We start from the raw sequence: 17,463 nt of genomic DNA on the forward strand, positions 1-17,463 counted from the left end.
TTTTACATGGAGATGATGAGGTTAAGGTGGTCCTAGGATGAACAAGTACCACCCAAGAGTAGCTTTGAGTGTGGTTACCTCTACTGCAATTAAAAATTATAGCTTTATTATAGACATGAACAAAATATATATCATTTTTTTCTTTTAAATTGGATGATTCAAACTCATGATCTATACTTCATAAAAAATATCTAAAAAAAATCAAAATTCATGTATAAAACTTAAATATAAAGTAGATGCTAAATCAGACAATTTTAATAGCATAATATTATATTTTACTATGATATAGAAATCAAAATCTACTAAATTTAAATTAATATATGGAGATTATTATCCATGAAGTAGATTTTCAATTTATGCATCCTTTTATATATTTCACTATACTAGAATAATTCATATTATTCACTTTTATACTGACTTGATGCATATATTAGAGACTATCAAAATATATGAACTTTGGTTTTAGGTATTTTTCACATTACAACTATATTTAATATGGTTTGGATCTTTGGGTGAAATTATTTAATATAAATTTCAAAATTATTAACTTATAAAATATGCAAACTTTTTCTAAAGAAAACCTATATATTAGGCTTTAGAATTTTGTGTTCGGCTTATGAAATCAATAGAATGCCTAATGGTGCACAACAGTGCATGAATCTGGGTGGACTTGATTTTTTTTTTTTTGACGCAACAGCGGCTCAGACGCAACGGATGTGAATGTGGCCAACAAAACTAGAAAAAAGAGGTCACACAATGGCTCAGGCACAAACTCGTGGTTTGCTCAAACAAAGTTTTCGGAGTGGTGAGCTGTAAAGGAGGCTACCCAATTTACAACATCGTTTACTTCCCTAGAGACATGCGTGACCCGATAAGAGTCACACTCTCCCAGTAGTCAGCGGATGTTGTGAAGCAGTGGCCTTCCCTTAGCAGTGTAACTCTGACCTCGAATCCACTCGATCACCGTAGCCGAGTTCCTCTCAAAAAAGATGCGATTCGCACCTATTACGAGCATCACATTGGTGATGTCCTCCTATGTGGTCCTGGACTAACGGCACACATGTTGAAGATCTGCTGATCTTCGGTCGCCATCAGTCTGGCATCATGGTCTTTAATGACAAATTTTACACCTATTTTTTTTTTCACTAATATGATCGTCAAAGTTTATCTCGAAATACCTAGATTACGGTGCCAGATTCCCAAGGACGATAATGTCTTTGCACTCAGAAATGCTTCAGAGCCTAAAGGGTAGTTCTATATACACCCCCCCTATTGCTCAGGACACCCCCTAAAAACCAAAAAAAAAATACCCAAACTAACCTTTAGTGTAATTACCATATTGCCCTTGAAATTTTCTCATACACCCCCCCTTCCTCCTCCGTTTCGTTTTGAAAAGAAAAAAAAACCCCCCCTCAAACCCCCCTTAAACCCCTCGATCCATTTACATCGTTTAGGCGATCTTTGAAGGAAATTTAAGCCCCATTCGAAGCATGGACAAGCAACTAGTGATTTGGGACGAAGAATCGGCCGCAAAGGTACGTGTTCCACCTTGTTTCGAAATTTTTTTTTTTTCACGGTTCGTGCTCCGTTCGGCACTGGATCGCCGAACAAAAGGCTTCTGTTCGGCTGAACAGTGCCGAACAGAAGCCTTCTGTTCGGCAACCCTCAACCGAACAGATCTGTTCGGCTGCACAGTGCCGAACAGAAGCCTTTTGTTCGGCGATCCAGTGCCGAACGGAGCACGAACCGTGGAAAAAAAAAATTTCGGGAGAAGCCGGCGAGGTGGTTCCGGGAGAAGCCGGCGAGGTGGTCGGAGATCGGGAGAATGCCGGCGACGAGAGGGAGAAGGGGGAACGGGGGGGTTTTGGGCGTTGGCGAGGTGTTTTGGAGGGGAAGAGCGGGGTGGGGGGGGGGGTTTGGGGGGTGTAGAGAGCAATTTAGGTGAGGGGGTGGGGAGGGTGGGGGGTAATTTAGGAATTTTTAATTTTTTAGGGGTGTCCTTAGCAAATGGGGGGTGTAGAGAGTATTTAATTTTTTTTTAATTTTTGGGGGGTGTCCTGAGCAATAGGGGGGGTGTATATAGAACCACCCGAGCCTAAACCATGTTGCCCAAATAATAAAAAACGTGTCAGTTCACGACGGTGGTGTGTATCAAACCTCACTTTGCGTGGTTCCGACTAGATACGCATGCATGCCTTGTGCTACATCATGTGCCAGTGGCAGGGTGCCTTTTCTCTTTTAAACCAGGGTGGGCCCCGCCAATTTTGAACAGTTTCGAAACCTTTGCCTCGGGCCAGCCGTGTGGGGCCCATAGACCCTGTAGGGTAGGACCAAGATGTCGGAAAGAGCGGACAAGTTTGTGTCAGCCTACTTGCGATTCATCCTTCAGCTTTTAAATAACATGATAACTCCATGGGTCATGGGGTGACTAGCCAAACATTTTTTTTTTTTTTTACTTTTGATTTTCATAACTAAAATATCAAGTAATTTTTACCACTAAATCTTGTCAGAAAGAGTCATGTTGAAGTTGATTTATAAACAGAGACTTATACTTTTCTCGCATTCTATAGAACAATTTTCTATGTTATTGAAGTTATCATAACTAAAATATCAACTAATTTTTACCATTTTCTCTTTTTCCCAAGAAAAATACCTTAGAAGTTTATTCCCCTGAGAAAAATAAATTTTAAGTTATCTGGATTGCCATAACATGCCAAAGAAAAAAACTAACATATATTGTAGGATTAAGCTCACATAGCAGCACTTTGTTTTGCCTTTTTCTTCCAAAGAAGAGAGCTTACCTAACATATAAATTTTAATATTACATGGGGAGGGGAGTTTGTGATTGTATAGTGTACATCATTTTTATAAAGTTTGGAATGCATGTAAAGTTAATGGTTCCAGCAAATAAACAAATAGATAGTCCATGGTTTTCACAAGTTTTGATTTTTATTTTACAGAAAGAAGTATGCAAGTTGGGGGTCACTAATTGTATTTTGATAATAGTTAACTTCCTTTTTCTTATCCGAAGAGAGAAATGAAAAGAGAAGAGGAAAAAATTCCTTCCTTTTCTAAGTCAAACCCAATTCAAACAGGCCATATTCGAAGATTGATCAATAGCTTCAACTACTAGCCTCATCTAACCATAGCATATTATACACCTCTGTCGAGTTCAAGATTGAGTTCATGTTCTCTCAACAGCCCTTCTCCAGTTTCAAGTTCAAAGTTCAGCTCAAATATTCAGAGTCGAGTGTTCAATTGTATTTGTACAATCTCATCACTTGAACAACTATGTAACAGTATAAGGTAATATATGACAGCATGAACAGACCTCAAACTGGTTTTTGATATAATACCATTACTCTCAAACTTTTCATATGAGAAGGCATTTGTAGAACATTTGGACTATTCATATTAGTTATATGAATCATCATAGTAACAACCTAGCTCAGATCCATGGGAAGAAATATGCGTGCGCAAATATCACAATAATTGCATGTTAACTTGAAAATAACACCATAAAATTCTATGCATAAGCTAATGGAAATTACAAGCTTCTCAGCGCACCTAATGGACCATTCAGTAGTCTTACAACAGATCATTTAATATGCATCTCAATTTTAGAAATGAACAGCGTTAACCGATCACATATACAAGACCGCAACCTTGCAGTTTTAAAGTGCAGGGCTTATTCCTCTATCACAATATGTCGGCTATAAGAAGGAAATAAAGGGGCAACAATAGTAATTTCATTTTAAAAACATTAATCAGCTTTATAGGTAGCTTCAACTATTCATCTGTTTGTCATGAATAGATTGGAGAAAGGATGGAGATAAGAGAAAAAGAAGGATGGGGAAAAGGATGGATGAAAGGTTTCCTCCCATATGTTTGGTGAAATATAGAAAGATGGATGGAAACGATTTTTTTTTTTCTGTTTGTTATAAAAGGAATGAAAGAAAAGATGGATAATATATGTATAACATTTTTACTATGCTACTATTTGATAAAAAAATATTATTATTATCAATTTATAATGTTTATATATACTAAAGAAGTAAGACAATGTATAAACCTATAATCTTTATAATTTATAATTATATAAATATTAAATTTTATTTAACTTTAATATATAATTTTTAAATTGATTATATATGAATTAATTTATTTGTATATTAATTATATATGAATTAATTTATTTATATATTAATTATATAAATAACTAATTAATTTATAATTTAATGAGGCGTAATTTCTTCTAGTAAAAGAGTGAAGAAGTGTCCGAGTTTAGAAGGATGCAAATTGGTGGGACGAGATGGATGAACAATCCCTCCTTTTCATCAATCCTTTGTAAGATTTTTTGAACTAAAACCAAATGGTGGTTAGAGGCCATCCATCTTTCCAACCCCATCTATCATCCTTTTTTATCTGATCGAAGAGAAGGAAATTTTTTTTCAACCCACTCAACTCAGATTTCTAAAAAAAAATTAGAAGAAGATCGAAGAATAACGAAAGTAGGACTTAAGTTCTCTTTTCTTTCATTGATGACCTACACCTCCTAAACTGAGGTACATAGCCTTTATTTATAATATTAGTGAAGTCTTTCTTTTTACAATTCGGGTTAAATTCTTCTTTTAGTTTGATTAGGACTAGACATCTTAAAATAAATATGACTAATAAAAATATTTTAAAAAATCTAAAATTCTTAAGGAGGTAGATCTCTACTTTTACATCAACTCTACATTCAGTCGCTCCATTTGATTCTTCTCGAATAAAGAGCTATATCTGGCCAAATATTATCTGAAAAGAAAACTTTTGGTTTGATTAGTCCGTTTTTGGTTATAAACGATGGAATTTTAGCCCGATTTAATGTCCTAGAAGGTTAGCAAAAAATTGTAAATTTCGAAAAACTACCAATTTCATAAAAGAAAAAGATCATCTCAATCGGACATCGTATGACCAAGTTGTGCTATCTGAAAGTTTGGCACGCGATTCAATTTTTTGATGTGGCAGATCTTATTCTTGGACCCTATCCATTCCTACTCGTAGTGGCCAAAGTGATCCACAACGAATTTGGTGATTCTCTTGTATATTCGTATAGTAACCACAGTATTCTATATCGAATCTGATAAATATTTTGGATATCAGTAATGGTTAAAATAGTTCACGTCGGGCCTTGTGATTTTTCTGGATCATTTTTTATATCCTAGGGTTAGATTGGAGCTTCAAATGCCCAGCATGTGAATGGGAACGGAGAACACGGCAGACTTCCCACGGAATGGCGCGGACTTCCGCGCACTTCTCACCACCTTGGCGGAAAAAGGCTTGCCCACTGCGGAAAGCTCTCTCTCTATAAAAACACGACTTCCCCTCCCACCAGGTCAATACCTTTCTCAAGTCTCTCACAACTAAACTTGTCTTAGCTTCGTTTCAGACACTATTGCAATTATTTTTCCAGAAAATACTTTCCCCACCTCACTTGTTTCCAACCTCTTCCTCATCTAATCTTCTCCGACTTCTAATATATACTACCACTAAGACATGGCCATGAGGCCTCTCATGCCACTCGTCCTCCTTTGTATCATCTTGGCTCCGTTGCCAGTTTCCCTGGCCTCAAAGAAGCGGCATTTCAAATGGGAAGTGGGCTACATCTACTGGTCGCCGGACTGCGAAGAAAACATCATGATCGGGATAAACGGCCGTTTTCCGGGTCCTACCATCCGCGCCAAGGCCGGCGACACCATTAAAGTCGAGCTAAAGAACAGTCTCCCCACCGAGGGAGTGGTTATCCACTGGCATGGCATCCGACAGGTAAACACGATTCTCGCATGCACCAACGCATACTCACACCCCCTGTGCCCCGACCCATCTCTCTCTCTCTCTCTCTCTACGTGTCTCTGTGTTTTTTTTTTTTCCCCCTCCCAGATGTCGGCAACGTGGGGTGATCATGCAACGGACATGAAGCTAGCTTGCACCATCTCTAGTGTTATTACATGAGGCAGTATATATATATATGTGTGTGTGTGTGTGTGTGTCCACATTTCTATATCTAATGGTTAATGTTTTGATTTCGTTGCGGCCACAGTTGGGAACACCGTGGGCTGATGGGACAGCATCAATATCGCAGTGCGCGATCGATCCTGAAGAAACCTTTATCTATGAATTCAAAGTTGACAAGGTGATATATATGATGTGGGGCATTAGCTAATTTTCCAGAAGACACTACTGTAATTTGTGATACTTTTCTTGAGTGTTTATCCGTTGTTAATCCTTCTCCTTCTCTTTTCTTGTTTGCTTTTTTTTTCGGTTGTTGTTGCTGCTGCTGTTGGAATAGCCGGGCACATACTTCTATCACGGGCACTACGGAATGCAGAGGGCAGCAGGGCTGTATGGGTCTCTGATAGTGGACGTGGCGGATGGAGAAAAGGAGCCCTTCGACTACGACGGCGAGCTTAATCTGCTGCTGAGCGATTGGTATCACCAAAACGTCCAGGCGCAGATGCTCGGCCTCTCTTCCAAACCCCTTCGCTGGATTGGAGAGCCCCAGGCAAGAATTCCACCCGCTTGCATATACCTTAAAAATAGTCCAAACATTTTAAGTGGCATCGATCTATGTGGAAATCACTGTCAGGGCACTTCCTTCGGGCCGGATCGTGTCTAAAATGGCTTGACTTGTTTGTTATCTATTTAAATTAAATTCCACCGCTCATTAATCACTTCTAGTGGTGGGCACTATACTTTTGTCCACATGTGGGTTGAATAAGTTTTCTTTAGTCTAATATAGTTTATGGCCCACGATCCAAAGTGAGCCTAGGTTTTCAAATCATCTTGGTAAGGATGCTAACCAGTGCAGTTGTTCATTGTTTAATGATTACCACCAATGATCTAGCTTAGGTCAAATTTTCTTCTGTTCTCTCCTAATTCAAACACACGCAAATTATAAATTACAATGTCTTACAAATTACAACCTCTATCGCATTAAGTATTCCATGTTGGACTACATCTTACCATGTCTTCTGATGCCTTGCACTTCATCTTGAACGCTAGCTTTTCCTCAATCAAGCAACCAATTGCACATTTACATCATTAAGCCTACTCTTTGTATAATATTTCTGATTCTTATTCTGTTAGAACCTCGAAAGTGTAAACTTCGATCTACTATGAATCCTCTACCTTGTCAAAGCAGGTCAGGAGCTAGCATCTGCAAGTTTCCTTGCAAGGAGCTGCAGTATAAAAGAAGGATTTATATCTATTATAGGATATGCTTGAATGATAAACCACAATTCTATGGAATTCATAAATTAAGCCAGTACAACCAATCATAGAATTACAGATTGAGTTAGATCTATATTATAAATACCTAAAAGTAGCTTTGGAGTGGGCTGGTCCCAATCCTACATGAGAGGAAAAAAAAGGAATAGCTGCTGAGAGTTTTTTTACCAGTATGAACATGTACGGTCATGTGAAACAGGATGAGAGAAAAGCAACGGTAAAGCAATTAAACAAATGGTCAAGTGGGCAACTTTCCATGCATATTGGCCTACCTTTCGTGGAATAACAGTAGAAAATAGAGCTGACAGTAGAAAAAGCACCTTTTTTAAAAAAAAGAACAATCTGTCAATCTCCACCTTCCTCACTTGCAGCACACAGGACAACACAGCCAATATGATCGAACGAAATGGAGTCCTAGCACAACCAGTGCCCTTGGATCACGATCTTGTGGCCTTTTTTTTTAATATCTTTTTAACGTTCTACCTACTTCCGATGGGTGCAGAGTCTATTGATCAATGGGAGAGGGCAGTACAACTGTTCACTGGCGGCACATCTTATCCCCGGGTCCAGGACGTGCAAGAGAAGAAGAGGGGAGTGTGAACCGGTGGTGCTCCGAGTCCTTCCAAACAAGACTTACAGGTTGAGGATCGCAAGCACCACGTCGCTGTCATCCCTCAATCTGGCCATCGAGGTGAGTGATTGCCAACTACCAAACCATACAGTCACCACAGGGTATGATTACCATCAACGTAAGTAGTCCCCATTAAGTCGACAGATACTTATATCTAAAATTAAAGCTTTCAAATAACAAGCATCCTCGCTAACCTAATTTATTTTGGGTCTATGTAATAGTGAAACATCTGAAACAGGTTTAGTTGTCATTGCAAACGCCTCTGTCATTTTAAGAGGGATTTGGACAGTAGATACTTGATAACAAGAGTGCTTTCCACAAATAGTTGTGTATGACATAAATTGACAGTTCGTTGTACTAATAAGAAACATATTGACGGGGCTTTCTTTTATCTAAATAGAACATGTGAAATGGATAGGCGCCAACTCTGTAGAGACACAAAAAAACTCTCTCATATGTTACAAAAAAACCCTTAGAGGAAAGTGTAAATGCAACCAGAATCAGAACTTTTACTATCAGCTTGTGTTTGAAGTCTCAATTAATAGGTGCAAAGTGGACAACTCAAGCAATAAGAATGGCATCCCATTCAAGCTTTTTAATCATACACAAGCACATGAAAGATAAAAAGGGGATGCTTACAGTTAAGACTTGATAAGCACATGATAATCATTTCTCTTTCTCCTGCCATAGGACTGAATAGCAATTACAGCTTGACCATGCCAATTTGCTTACTCTATAAAAGTGTGAAAATGGTCTGCATCATTTTTATCCAAGTAATTATTAACTAGTACTAGATATCTCATGTGCTTTATATGCTTTTGGCTTTAAAGAAAAAACATAGATGATATTTTTGACAAAAAATTGAACAAAATCCAATTTATATTTTACAGCATCACAAGATGATGGTGGTCGAGGCGGATGGAAACTATGTCGAACCATTCTTTGTGTTTGATATGGACATCTACTCAGGTGAAAGTTACTCTGTCCTCATCACCACTGATCAGGCACCATCGTCAAACTATTGGCTCTCTGTTGGTGTCAGAGGAAGGCTTCCCCAAACACAACCTGCTCTCGCTATCTTAAATTACCAACCCAATTCCCCATCAAAGTTACCTTCATCCAAACCTCCCATTGCTCCCACATGGAATGACTATGCCCATAGCAAATCTTTCTCCTACAAAATCCTTGCTCGACAAGGCACACCCAAGCCTCCAACGAATCCTGTCCGACAGATCGCCCTACTCAATACCCAGAACAAGATAAATGGCTGCACTAAATGGTCCATCAACAACATCTCCTTGGTCCTTCCACCCACTCCCTATCTTGGTTCCATGAGGTACCGCTTGAAGAATGCTTTTGATGACAGAAAACCACCTGAGAATTTTGCCAAGGACTACGATGTAATGAAACCTCCAAAAAATCCCAGCTCAATACAAGGTAGTAATGTATACAAGCTTGAGTTCAACAGCACAGTTGATGTGATTCTTCAAAATGCAAATGCGCTCTCCTATAATGTGAGCGAAATACACCCATGGCATTTGCATGGTCATGACTTTTGGGTGCTAGGATATGGAGATGGGAGGTTCAGCAAGAAGGATGTCACAAAATTTAATCTAAGGAATCCACCACTGAGGAACACGGTGGTGATCTTTCCCTATGGATGGACAGCAATAAGGTTTGTGGCAGACAATCCAGGAGTCTGGGCATTTCATTGCCACATAGAGCCACATTTACATATGGGCATGGGTGTAGTACTTGCTGAAGGTGTTGAATTGGTCAACAAGATACCAAAAGAAACACTAGCTTGTGGAATGACTGGGAAGATGTTAATGCGCAACCACCTTCCATAAGTATGTAGCATTTCTTACAGTTTACTCATCCATTTTCAGTTCCACGGTGAGGCTGCTGTGTTCATGTATTTGTGCACAGATAAAGACAATTATTTATGGTTTAACCAAAAACTCAGTAGTTTTGCTCGCTATGGTAACTTAAATTACATTGTACGCATGTCTAATTTCCATTGCACAACTTATCAGGAAAAAAAAGCAGTTTGAGCTCAATTTTTATTATAATTAACTTTAAAAGAACAAACGATGCATTGAACAATAACATTTCATAATAAATGACAATGCAAAAAACTACTTGAATTTCTAAACTGATTGAATATATTTCATTTCCACATGATAAAGACAAATCTAGTACATTTATAAACATATATGACTATGACCAATGTACAGACAATCCATAATTAAGAAGACATTGTAAATTTAATGAAGGCATCAGTAAGTACCAAACCTGCGCTGCCTGTCCTGAATTGATTTTTTTGTTCCACATATATATCGGCTCCAGAACAATGAACCAGTGGAGGTGGTTCTCCAACAATAATTAGTGTATCATTCATAGAGCTCCAATCTAAGTTAAATGGCTTTCTGTTGATTAAATCTGCTCTCAGAAGGCATCCAGCTCAGTGATAGCAAACCTTTAAAGATATTGGTCCTCAGCAGACACATGCATGCATCTGACTTTCAAACTTCTCGCAAGACTGGAAGGACTATATATATTAAAATCAAACTTCTTCTCAGACTGGTAGGTCTCTGTATTAAAATCTACAGCTAAATAGATCGTAATGGTATGAAAAACAGTACTGTCTTTATTCTACTATTCTGAACCTTTTGGCAAAGTCATCAACAACATCATCAAATGCCTTATATCCCTCAAACCCTTCTGGACCTTGTTGTCTCCACGTCACTAATCTCCTGTAAAGGTCCAACACATTGTCTCTTACTCCAATTGCACCATTATAGAATTCATGGCATTCACATTCAAACAATAATTTTACACACTTGAGCAAATACCTACTGGCCTTGCCTTTCATCTGGTGAAGAAAATCAACCCTAGTATCTTCACAGTCGAACAACATCACTGACATATCTTCAATTAAATCTAGTAAATTAAATACGAGACAGGCTCCATTCAAAGCCCATTTCGTCGCATCATCTGCAGACCAGGGAGTGAACTCATCATGACCAATGCAGCCTTTGGCTTTCCTCTGCATCTCTTTTACCTGTTTGATTTCACCAGAGGCAGCATAGTGAAGCAGCAGTTCACAATCCTTTTCATTGATATCACTAAGACTAGTAATAAATATGCCCAGTGGAATTTTTGCAGACAGTAAATTAGGATACATGCTAGTATCTTGTTTTAATTTTGCTTCAGTTGGTATGTGGCTGTTGGTTGTTTGAGTGCAATAGTTAACACAACATTGATCAAATTTTTTCAGCCATAATCTGATACTGGAGGCCCTGTCTCCTTGAGCAGTCACATGCAGCTTGTCACAATCATTGGGCTTGGGTATTCGGAGCTTCTTACTGCAATTAAGTTTACTTTTGTAATGGATATCTGAGCAGGATCGTTGTTCATAGCTACAACTTTTTTTATTTTTCATGATCCAAGACCTTGACAATTCATATATCTGGTCAAATAGCATCCTGCGGTTGGCTTCATCAATCGGGCACAAAATCCATGAAAGGTATAGAGTAGCAGCCTGATGTAGTTCCTCATTGTTTACCGTCTCGGTTTTCACTTCACCACATATTACGCTAGATATATAATCTTGGGAATCATTTCCATGGAAGATTAAAGCAGTTGCAAAATAGAACCAGGCAGGGAAATCCATCAACATTGTCCTGCAGCAGGACGATTAAAATGGCTCAGGTAGTCAGTTTGCTTAACAACCAAAGACAAATAGCACTCAGATTTCAAACGAATGATAGACTGTACATACCAGGCAGAATCATTATCTACAAGATCCACTAATGCTTCATGCCCAAAAATCCCATGTGAAGGATGAGAAGCAGTTGGATCTGAATGTTTGGCCAAGGGAGCAAGTCTGGTTTTAATATAATGAACCAGATCCAGAAAGCTATTGCATGAAATGTGTCCACTTATTATTGCCAGAAGTTCATGATGTCTGCATGGAAAATAGGCATAGGAAGATGGATATTTCATTCCCATTTCCATGGATATGCCCCACCACATTGGCCTTGAAAGAATATCTAATACTGATGAGACTATACCAATTTGAAGATCTAATACAGAAGGCAAGCCTCTGATAAAAAAAAACCCCACCAATAAAAACATGAAAACTATATAATAATGGTAAGTAATGTACAGGGCAATGAATGAAAGTGCCTACATCTTACTACATGTAATTGGATTGTATAATCAAAAACTGTCACCAAGTCAACCAAGGCCATTCAAAGGGATAAATTCAAATAAAACAAGATTTTTTTTTTAACATCAGAAACAAACAAGAGTGAACTAGCAAAAATCAGGTCCCATTAAATACCTTATTTAAGTTCAATTTTGTTAATACGCCATCTATATTATGTGCTTCCAATGGAGATGATGAAATAGCAGATTTCTATTATATGCTGCAAATTCACTTACATACCCTAAAACCTTTGAATAATAATTGGAAGCATCCAAAAAGTCTAAGCAGGATGATGCAGAATGTCATACAATCACATAGCATGTGATAAGGTCAATAGGTCAGATAGGTCAATAGCATGTCATTCTGCTCAAGCTTACTTCTAGTTATGCTAGAGTTTTTTAAGAAAGAAAGTCCACAAAATCCAGAACCTACCACATACAGAAAAGAACATCATAAAGACTGAATACTTTCCATGTCTAACAAAAACAGGCATGATATTTGGTCTAAATGAAGAGTCCTACAAACAAATAAACCATATTAAAAGAAAATGATGCCTCTTTTTTCTGTTATCACCAATTCATCAGATTATAAAAACACATCAAGAAACATATATCAGACTTAAAAATTCAGCAGGATTATGATATATGGATGGCCTTGACTAGAGGTTTATTAGGATCCTATTTTTTGGATTGATCGGTAGTGTCTAGCAAACACATAATTTGGTATTTAATGTTGCAATAAACTACATATACAGTTGTATCCTTGTATACTACTTTTTGGAGTTAAATCCTAACACCTATACCACCTCTTTGACACTAATGCACCCTCTCAGCTACATAACCATAAAGACAGTCAGGAGTCCAAAAGAAGATAGCCAACATAACTTAAGATGTATGCAATGTCCTGTTCTGTTTAAATAAATAAAAGGATGTTATATGTACTATTTCACTCTCCATTATTGCATGTTAACTTCTAAACTATTGGAAGTTTGCAGAGGAAGACAAAAAAAAAAAAAGAACGAGCAACTAGTTATTTAAGACCAAAAAACAAGACAAAATAAATGCAGAAAAACAGACAACTAAATGATCATATGTGTAACGTGCTAGTTTCAGGACTTAAACCATTCTGAGTAAGTGGAACATATCTTGGTAACAGTCACTGTTGAAAATGTCTATAACTGGAAAAGGAAGACTGATTGCAATTAGAAAGTACATTAGTAAACCAGAGGAGCATGTAATTGGTTCTCAAAGTAATTCCATAACTTGAAACTGACATGAACATTTAAGCTTCAGAAAAGATGAGCAGCAATTAATGGATTCTGAAGGAGAAATTTTTTTGACACTATAATAGAAATGAACATGCTAATGTATGTGTAGTTTGATGTACAAGTGTAAAAACAGTTGAGAGTCCAGAAAGGTGCATCAGGCTGAAGCCTAAGAAAGAAAGATTCTTGTAGAGCTCATAGATGCAGGCATGCATACAAGGTGCAGCTATAAGCAGTAACTAAGCATATGAGAACAAAACACAAAACACTAAAATAAGAAATCTCATAGTCTGTCAATTTCTTAAGGCAAGAAACAGGAAAAAAAGAGAAAGAGATGATCTTGCTATAAAATACTATCATATACCTTCCTGCATTGATGCAATAAATGCGAACACCAGCTTTGTGAAAAAAATGGAACTTACGTCAAAAGAAACCAGCTATGCAGTAGTGCCCTTGCCTCTATAAACATAGTTGGAGAAATTACCAAGCATATAATTATCGTATGCCAAGCCATCCTATCGTGCAATTCTGTCCTCAAGCAAAGAAATGGTCTTTGAATAGCTTCATGTAAAATTTCTGAAATGTCATGCTTTAGAACCGGTGGATCAAGATACCACAGAAATAACCTGCCACAAAGAATGAAGGAAAAACAGTTATAAGTAAGTGCAGGACTACTTTTGAAGCTACAACAGCATTGAGTAAAACTATAAAATCAGATCTCTATACAGAAATAAATAATATAATTGCACAGATGGTAAGACCATAAGATAGCAGAGCGTGTGGGGGCAACACACGGCCAGAAAAGTCCAATCAGCAAGGCAGTCTGACAAACAGTCATGACTCTGCTACATGATGTCTATAACGAGATTTACAGGGGATGACTATAAAGGCATGTTTTTTTAAAAAAAAATCAATGGATATGTACAGCCATCAAAAACAGGATATAAACAAAAGTTACATCACCATCCACCAACATCATTAAGAGGGAAAAAAAAGAGTAAACTTTTTTTGACAAAATGATGGGGGAACCCCATCACTTAAATTTTGTGAGAGAAGGAACACAGCAAATTGGTAGGAGAGAAGACTTTCAAGTACTTTTAATTTATATCTCTGTGATCTTAAGAAACCAGCTGAAAAATAATCTTTTGCTTAATTTTTGTATGCTGTATATGTATGTACTATTCTTGATAGCAAGTGTCAAATACAAATATCTAGCAAAACTAGTTGTATAAATTGACATAACACAATACATAAAGGTCAATAATCTGAAGGTTCTCAAATGAACAAACCATTCATTGGTTGATTTATGCATAGCCAAACATGCATATATTCAGCACCAGTGTACCTCATTGGAATTTCATGGCTACTGGAAGGGCTTCCTTTAGGCAAAAAGCACATCAGCTTTGAAATTGCAGCTCTCCTATCACAAGGTGTTCCTTCATTTTCTTCATAAACTAATGGTGATAAAGGGAGAAGGCTTTGATAGCTAGATGATGATACAACTGCTTTCAGAATAGCATATATTAGAGTTTGGGAATGCCCTGTGTTTGTTGGAAAAGAAGATTTCTCTCAGACAAAAATCCAAATATTGTGATGTCACAGAACAAATGAAATGTCAATTTGATTTTAAAAGAAACTTCAAGATTTTAATTGGTGCACACTCCTGGAAACCCTAAACTTTTAAACTACATAAGTACAATTGGAAGGCAAAATATCACTAACCCATAACTAAGAATAAGGAACAAATGAAAGGACAAACTAAGCCTTCTACATTAAGAACATCCCACTAAATTAAAAGACAAATCATTTAATAGTAAAAAACAAATGAGATGGGGTGAGGGGTGGGTAAAGCAAAAGCTTAAAAACAGGCCACTTACAATTATTAAAGCCATGTAAAATAAAATACCTTCTAGCTGACAACCCAATTTCTTGATGTTATAATGAGTATAGAATCACAACGATCATGACGAATCTTGTTTTTTAAGAAAAAAACAAATGTTGAGATAAGAAGAAAGACATGTTAATGATCGGAGGGTATAAAGTATATGCTATATGAGGATAGATCAAGGCTGCAGGAGCATCTAGGGAAGTAAATAGAGGTATGGTGAGCGAAATTATTTTTTGCAAGTTTTGGCAGACCAAAACTTCGTCTCATATTAAAAAGTCAAAATTTGGATCTTTCCTTTTTGCCCGTGTCTGTGTGGCTGAAGTGATGGGGTATTTCCATCCTCCTAACCACATTCTCATTTAATTCTTAAATTAGAATAACCAGCAACAGTCCTATTGGCTAATGCAAACAGGAATAAATAAATAAATAAATAAATAAATAAAAAGAAACAAAGAACAAAACAAACAGAACCCCCTGAAAACAATGCAGCATCACGCAGTTCTTGAGTGAGGAAAGAAACAAAACAAAGGAAGAGGAAATTAAAAAAAAAGTAAATAAATATATCTTCCTATGTATTATAAAAAAAGGAAAAACTCATGCAATCATAACTATCGATTCTTCTGGTGTCCAAATCTACTCAACACCACCACTCTTAAAACACTTCTCGCGATCAAGAATCCTGAAAAGTCCACAAAAAAAAAGCTCTAGAAGAAGCCACTGAGGATGAATATGAAGTAATTCAAGAAACTAAACCAACTGTACCACCGTGACCCTCCAAGCTCTCAAGAACATCACCGCAGACTCGAATCAGGCGGTGGCAGTCTCTGGAGGAGATCGAACTCCCAACTTTCAGAAACTCCGCCCCACCCCCTTCCTCGGGCCGCAAGACCTTGCAAGAGATGGACGAATTGAGCACCGACACAATGGTGCGAACCAGGCATTCGATCCGCGAGCTGCACACCTGGAAGTAAAATGGTTCAAGAAGCCAACCGAAAAGGAGGAGAAAAGGAGGAGGAATACCTCGGGCGTTTTAAAGCACATCAGAGAAAGCGCCGGATCCAAAACCCTAACCCTAGGCGTCATCCGATCGCCAAAGTTGAGGGAGGTGGCGAGGGAGGAGATAGCTTCGTCGTCGTCGTCGTTAATGGTGGGAGAGGCATTGGATCGGCGGAGATTGGAGGCCAATTTACTCAATAAGAGGATTGTGTCGGTCAAACTCCTCATGGCGAAGAGGGAGAGCGGGAGAAATGGTGAGAACCCGCCCTGCTCGTATTTCCGTTCTTATTTATACGGCCTCAAGAAGAAGGCTACCGGAGCTACGTAAGTTCGGAGAACACGATAAAAGACGCGCGAGAGTTGGGGGATTCCCTACCAGACTCGAGTTTGGAGGCAGAGTAGATACCTGTTGGATTAGGTTTTGTGGAAGCTGCAGTCGGCATCTGGAATTAACAAATTGCCGGCTTAATATTAAGGTTTTTTTTGTTAAGGGCTTTTTTTTTTTTGCATGAATATTTTTCTAAAAATTTAAATTTGCATGAATATCTTCTTAAAATTTATATTTATTTTTGTAACCTCATAAAACACTATTTTTGCATAAATGCTCCTAATATAATGGTTCTTCTAACACCATTAATAAAAACCATATTTATTTTAATTAAAAATAAAATAAAATATTGAAATTATTTTTTTGTCCTCCATCTCAATCGCCTTATAAATATTTCTTTTCGTACATCTATCCATTAAGGTATTTTAGTCATTTTAATTTGAAACTGTTAATTTTTTAACGACGTTAGATGATGTGGGTACATATGAAAAAAAGAATAAAAAAAGGTAGAAGAGCAAAACAAGTGTTTTACGAGGATATACATGCAAATATTAGTTTTGAGAGGATATTTATATAAAATTCAATATTTAGGAGGGTATTCATGTAAAAAATCTTAATATTAAATATAACTTTCTTTTGCCCACTAGATATTAGGAGGCTATTTAATTAATTATTTAAAAAAATCATCTTAGAAAATATCTATGTATTTCTTAAAAATAAAAAAAATAATTTCTTCTTCACAAACATGAGATCCTAATAAAACCAAAATATTGTATAACTAATTTAGTTATATCATCATGTCATTGCGGTGAAAGAAAAACAAATAATGTACATGTAACTTTTGATTATTTGTCATTTATCTTCACTTGATATA

At 37.2% G+C, this 17,463-nt stretch overlaps 2 protein-coding genes across 5 annotated transcripts; one reads left to right on the forward strand and one right to left on the reverse strand.

The window, feature by feature from the left end:
• Nucleotides 1–5,228: 5,228 nt before the first annotated feature.
• On the forward strand, nt 5,229–9,907 carry LOC103709578 (Plant L-ascorbate oxidase). 2 transcript variants are annotated; one of them, XM_039130415.3, is made up of 5 exons: nt 5,229–5,808; nt 6,083–6,175; nt 6,332–6,544; nt 7,772–7,960; nt 8,791–9,907. In XM_039130415.3, exons 1-5 carry the CDS (start codon nt 5,539–5,541, stop codon nt 9,748–9,750), a joined length of 1,725 nt encoding a protein of 574 aa, XP_038986343.3. In that variant the 5' UTR covers nt 5,229–5,538; the 3' UTR covers nt 9,751–9,907. The 2 variants fall into 2 exon arrangements, with proteins under 2 accessions (XP_038986343.3, XP_088564120.2); XM_088707994.2 differs by lacking the exon at nt 5,229–5,808 and adding an exon at nt 5,817–5,982.
• LOC103709624 (uncharacterized) lies at nt 8,522–16,644 on the reverse strand. 3 transcript variants are annotated; one of them, XM_039130414.3, is made up of 7 exons: nt 16,286–16,644; nt 16,028–16,226; nt 14,723–14,918; nt 13,800–14,003; nt 11,685–11,870; nt 10,196–11,586; nt 8,522–9,274 (listed from the first exon to the last, which is right to left on the reverse strand). In XM_039130414.3, exons 1-6 carry the CDS (start codon nt 16,487–16,489, stop codon nt 10,551–10,553), a joined length of 2,025 nt encoding a protein of 674 aa, XP_038986342.3. In that variant the 5' UTR covers nt 16,490–16,644; the 3' UTR covers nt 8,522–9,274; nt 10,196–10,550. The 3 variants fall into 3 exon arrangements, with proteins under 3 accessions (XP_038986342.3, XP_017698919.4, XP_088564119.2); XM_017843430.5 differs by having other exon boundaries at nt 11,685–12,008; XM_088707993.2 differs by having other exon boundaries at nt 10,191–11,586; nt 11,685–12,008.
• Between the last annotated feature and the right edge of the window lie 819 nt (nt 16,645–17,463).

Source organism: Phoenix dactylifera, chromosome 12, assembly GCF_051530095.1.
Source record: "Phoenix dactylifera cultivar Ajwa chromosome 12, Ajwa_hap1_PhDact_Kaust_v1.1, whole genome shotgun sequence".
Classification (NCBI taxonomy): domain Eukaryota; kingdom Viridiplantae; phylum Streptophyta; class Magnoliopsida; order Arecales; family Arecaceae; genus Phoenix; species Phoenix dactylifera.